This window comes from Lactuca serriola, chromosome 3, assembly GCF_051521515.1.
Source record: "Lactuca serriola cultivar US96UC23 chromosome 3, Lser_US96UC23_V15, whole genome shotgun sequence".
Classification (NCBI taxonomy): domain Eukaryota; kingdom Viridiplantae; phylum Streptophyta; class Magnoliopsida; order Asterales; family Asteraceae; genus Lactuca; species Lactuca serriola.
The window spans coordinates 198,309,758-198,315,313 of NC_136410.1; the positions used below are offsets into that span (position 1 = coordinate 198,309,758).

Genomic DNA, 5,556 nt, shown 5'->3' on the forward strand with positions numbered 1-5,556 from the left:
GATTGGCATCATTTCGAAGAAAATCATAAAAGAAAAAGTCCATCAATTGTTATGTTGGACCAGTCCAGTGTAGTGTTTTCAACTCCCCTTTTCCTAAGGCACAAGATGGCATCGTCAATATGCAAGGCAACCATGAGAGCGAAAATAAAAACGTCCAAGTGAAATTGCATATACATTTTCACTTGCATCTCTAATAATAAATATATAAATTAATTAGAACAAACATATGATAACTTAAAACTTTATTTGAAACTACATGAATTAATACAAATAAGATAACTAAAAATCATTTACATCTTTAATTGCAAACGGCTGTGCCACAAGAGGCCTACAAGAACTTTCCCGGACTATGACTTGCTCCTCCCCTCCCCTCACCAACTCCGACAACTTCACCACAATTTCTCCAGCATCCGGCCTCATCAACGGATCATCATCCACACAACTTCTTGCAAGATTAGCCAACACGATTGCTACATCAAACGAATAGTTCTCTCCAAACACATTATCCATCCATTCCTTCAACTTCTCCTCATTATTAGGTGATTTGAGTATAACTTTAATCATTTCCGATAACCGAACGTTTTCTTCGTTATTCTCCGATTTACCCTTCATAATTGGCGGTTTACCAGATAATATTTCAAGTAAAACAACCCCGTAAGCGTATATATCAGTGTCCGGAGTACTTACACCTGAATATTCATATTCAGGTGCTATATAACCTTTATCCCATGTCATGGGAAAACTAGAACATAGATATCCCGAAGCAGGCACTTCTTCGGGATATATTCCTTCTCCAACACATTCGTCCATGCCAAAGTTACCAACTTTGGCATTAAATTCTTCATCAAGAAAAATATTCCGACTCTTGATGTTTCGATGAACGTAACTAGGGTTAATTATCTGATGCATGTATTGTAAGGCTGTAGCTATATTCAAACAAATCTTTAGCCTTTGGTTCCATGTCAAGAAACAAGAACATGAAGCAATGAAATGGCTCTTTATTGCTAAACCACCATGAATCCAGTCTTTTAATGATCCGTTTTTTGCGTATTCAAATACCAAGAACTCACCTGTATCATGGATATCCATACCTGAGGAAACACCGAGTAGCCTCATTATATTGGGGTGAAAACGGGCAGCAGTATGGAAGAGGTCGAACTTGATCTTGGAAATGGTGTCGGGATTTGTGCATTTGATGGCGACATTTTTTCCCTTCATGCGGCCATGATAAACAGATCCCTCGATAAGGTTGGCGGAGGAGAATTCGGCGGTGGCTGAGCTCAGCTCTTCAACGGTGTAACTCTCCACCACCACCGCTGACAGCTTGCCTGGAGTGGTGGGGAGTAAGTGATCATCCAAAGATTCGATCTGGGAAGAGGATTCGAAAGAAACTTTCTTTTCACTTGCAGTTCTTACACTTAAATTCAACTTCTGGAGCTCCAAATCGACACTTTTGTTGCACGAAGAACAATTTTGGATTGTCTTCTTCGTTTTCTTCCTCCTGCAAACGATCACGTAAAATGCAGATACTGCAACTGCTACGCATATAGCGAAAGCAACCACACATACAGCAATGTAAACCCGGACTTCCCTCATTTTTGACTCCGAAGACTTCATTTGAAACCGAATGTTGAAAGGAAAGACTTCGGATGGAATAACTGCGAAGGAAGTCAATTAAATTTATCTGAACTAGTGAAACTTTGGATCTGCTTATATGGAGGAGTGAGTTTTTGGACAAAAAATTTGAACAATACACGTGTAATCTTGAGTGTCGAAAATACTAATCCCAAGTCTTAGAAAGCCAAGAATCCTAGGTTTTCAAGATTGTTTAACTTTTCAAAATTGATTAAACATTAAAAAATTAAGATTGAGATGGAACAGGTTAAATGTATGAGAAGTGGTTCAAAGCATAATTTGATGCATAAATCTTTTTAGAACTACTCTTTATTCTTATAAAAAATGCTATTTTGTAATCATACGCTTTTTGGGATTGTGTGCCAGTGAACCTCATTCGATCCAACCAATTTGAAGATGAATAAAAAGCTATTTATTTTGATCTCCTATCAAGATTCTACTTGTAAGATCATGGCATTTAATAAAAGGCGATCACCAGAACGTCCCACATGCATAGCATTTCAATTCAGGAATCCAGGTTGGACTTTGGGACCAAAATTTGATGGGTTAATTATATTAATAATAATAAGTTAGGTTATGTAGTTTAAAATATAAGTCCAAAAGGAAGAGGATCGAATATTGGAATTGGTTTTAATAGCCCAAAACTGGAAGGGCCAAACTGGGCTAGTGAACAAGGACCATGTCTACCCAAGGACCAAGGTACACAGTTGGCAAAATGTTTACAGCATTTAAGCTTATGTACCTACTTAATTAACATAACTAGGTGTAAAATCAGTTTATTATACAGGTTGATTAAAGAAAATAAAATATTAAAATATAAATAATAAGTATTTTTTAAAATTAAATTTTAAAATAAGGAATAAAAAAGCATATTAATTGCAATTTATTATAATATTTATTACATTTGATACTTTACATATATAAATATAATATTATGTGACTTTTTAATTTTAAATTGAAAAAAAATCATAAATTGACATATGGATATTATTTATTTAAAAATATAACAAAATGACAAGTGTCAAAACTCATTAGAGATTGACATGTGACAAAAAAAACTTCATTTATTAGAGAGGATATTGTCCCTTATACAAATCAAGGATGGTTAACAACAAACTGGAAGTTTCTCACCCCAAAAACAAAACCTAAAAACAAAGAAAATTAAAAAGAAATCTAAGAATGTCAGGATGTCAGGAAATCCTAATTGATTTACTGTTACATGGTTACTTCCATGTGACGACATGATTCTGTTACAAGGTGGGAAATAAATTTGTAAGTAACGATGGTCAGTTCTAGTCGTATTCTATCTATTTATATACACATATAAATTCCGCATTCTTTCTGTATGGTTCTTGTTGTTTCGATCAACTTCCCTGTGATGTTTTTATGGTAGGGAGTAGAAATAGGTATTGTAAAAATGTTTAAGTTTATCAAAATGGAATGTAGGTGTCAAAACCATAAGTTGGCTCGAGTTTTATAAGTTTTGAAGTGGCGTCCTTCACTTGATTTACTGTTAATAGTTGTGATGAAAGAGGTGATATTCCTAACACATCGTGTGAGTAGTGTAATGACTAACTCGTTGTATTATTTTGGTTTATTAAATATTAGTGTGATGCATAAGGTGCTCTGTCACCTCGCACTTTTCACGAGTGGTTTCCTTTATTCTTTGTTCTGCTGTGATTGCCTTAGTTTCAGCTACAAATATTTGTTGTCCTATGGCGGCTATCTCTTTCTCTAAAGGGTGTAGGTGATTCATATTGTTTTTTCATGATCTATTTGTAGGCATGGTGTGACAACCCGAAAGTTCTATCTTGTACAACCATTCAACTTAATCAAAGTCAGACTTGTTTCTGCTAACTTATAGCACTATTTAGAGTCTGTTTGAGGATTCTAAGCCTAGTACATCAAAGGAATAAGTGTTAGGAAGTATCAACTGAAGTTCAAAACCAATAAACAAGCCATAAACCCCTTTATGAGGAGTCTACGGCCAAGGCACATGAGTTTACGGCCGTAAACTCATGATGGCCGTAAACTCTTGGCTATATATATGATACTTGGCTATTTTTCAACACTTTTACCACTCCTAACTCAAGAACTCAGGTTTTTTTCTCAACTATCATCAAAGTTCTTCACTTAATCTTCAAAAATGTTTAGTGTTTCACCCCTTGATTAGTTGATACATCTTCTTAACTAGCATCACCCTTTGATTTCATCCATTAACTTCATCTTTTGGGTTTAATCTTCAAGAACACCAAGAACACACACTAGTGTTTTGGGCCGAAATCAACCCTTTTAGCTTCTATATCGTAAGTATCACTTCCCTATACTTGTTATCTAGTTAAAGCACCTTATTTACACCTTGAAAACGTCCATTTCCCAAGAAAAATAGGTGTTTATGGCCAAGAGCATCTCCCTTGGCTGTAAACCCTAGTTAGAGGTGCATTTGAGCCATACACCCTTCCTAAGGCTTGGACTTGAGTCTAGAACCCTTACTTGTTGATTGTAAGACCTAAACACCAATTGGCATAAATCATCATGAGTTTACAGTCGTAAACTCATGAGGACGTAAACCCTATGGTTGTGAACTTCTAAGGCCGTGAACACTTGGCCGCAAACACCAAGTGTGCCCGTAAACCCTCTTATACACAATCATTTGTGATTCATACCCTTCAATCTAAGTGTTTTCTAAGTCCTAGGGTGTTTTCCCTTTCATGATTAGATGTATAAACACTAATTATATACATATATGTGTAATTATATGCTAAATAGGATCCGTGTGTGTGCTCAAGTCTTCACTTGACACTTAGCATCCTATACCACTTGTTCATCCAAACCATTCACTACAGGTGAGTTCATACTCTTTCATCTACCTTTTAAATGATTTTAAATGATTTTATAGGGGGGGGGGGGGAATACAAGTTGAACTTTATAGTTATTGAATCAATCACATGTGATTAATAACTCTCAAACATATGGATTTCATATACTTCAAAATGTTTATCAAACAAATCTATTTCAAAACATGGTATCAAACTCTTTTTTATGCTAAACCTTTACTTCAAGCTCATTTAAACTTATATATTGTTAAAACCATGTCTATACAGATATAATTATATAAATAAGGTTGGAAGGACTTAGGACTGATAAATCACTTTATTTCATGTTCCTTGTTTGGTTATGGACTTAGAGTACCCTGTTGTTTGTCTGGGTGTCTTTTGATCCTTAGTTATATATTATGTATATGTGTATAGATATAAAAGCTTTTACCTCAATTCCAACACCTATGGGTAGCAAAGGTGTATAAACTTACTCAGTCATTCAAACAACATTACTAGTAAACTCTAATAGGTATAGTTTAGGAGATTACTACTCACTATTTCTAATACAATGAAACATGCATGAGTCAGTCCATTCATGAGTCAATACTAACTTACTATTATGAGAAACAGAAAGAACATATTATGATGAGAAACCAAGAGAACATACTATACACTATACAAAGAGAACATACCATACACTATACAGACAGAGCATACTGTACATATACAAGAATACTATAACATAAATGTGAACCACTACTACGGGGCATGGCATCACTGCTGTGTCTCGTTTTGTAACCAAAGTCTCCTGGAGTGAGAGCGTGAATTTGTGTATAGATCTATATTGGACTGGCCATCCTACACCTTGCTGCTAGCTACAGTGGGACCTGCAGGTCTACGGGTGACGAATGTCATAACTTTTCGATGTATTACAGCATCGTGTTTCCACTAGTCAATCAAGTATGGTTACAACATATCACATTTTACCTTAATTAACAATTTATTTAAGGTAGTTAGTACAACAGTAGTTACTATTTACAATACTACAGTACTACATTATTTTCCTATTGCATTCACTTTGTGATCTTCTCACATGAATGAT

General features: G+C 35.1%; 1 protein-coding gene across 1 annotated transcript; it reads right to left on the reverse strand.

Moving 5' to 3' along the window:
• Positions 1–230: 230 nt before the first annotated feature.
• Positions 231–1,910, reverse strand: LOC145094778 (protein LYK2-like). Its single transcript, XM_079032825.1, has one exon. It carries the CDS (start codon positions 1,615–1,617, stop codon positions 280–282), a length of 1,338 nt encoding a protein of 445 aa, XP_078888951.1. The 5' UTR covers positions 1,618–1,910; the 3' UTR covers positions 231–279.
• Between the last annotated feature and the right edge of the window lie 3,646 nt (positions 1,911–5,556).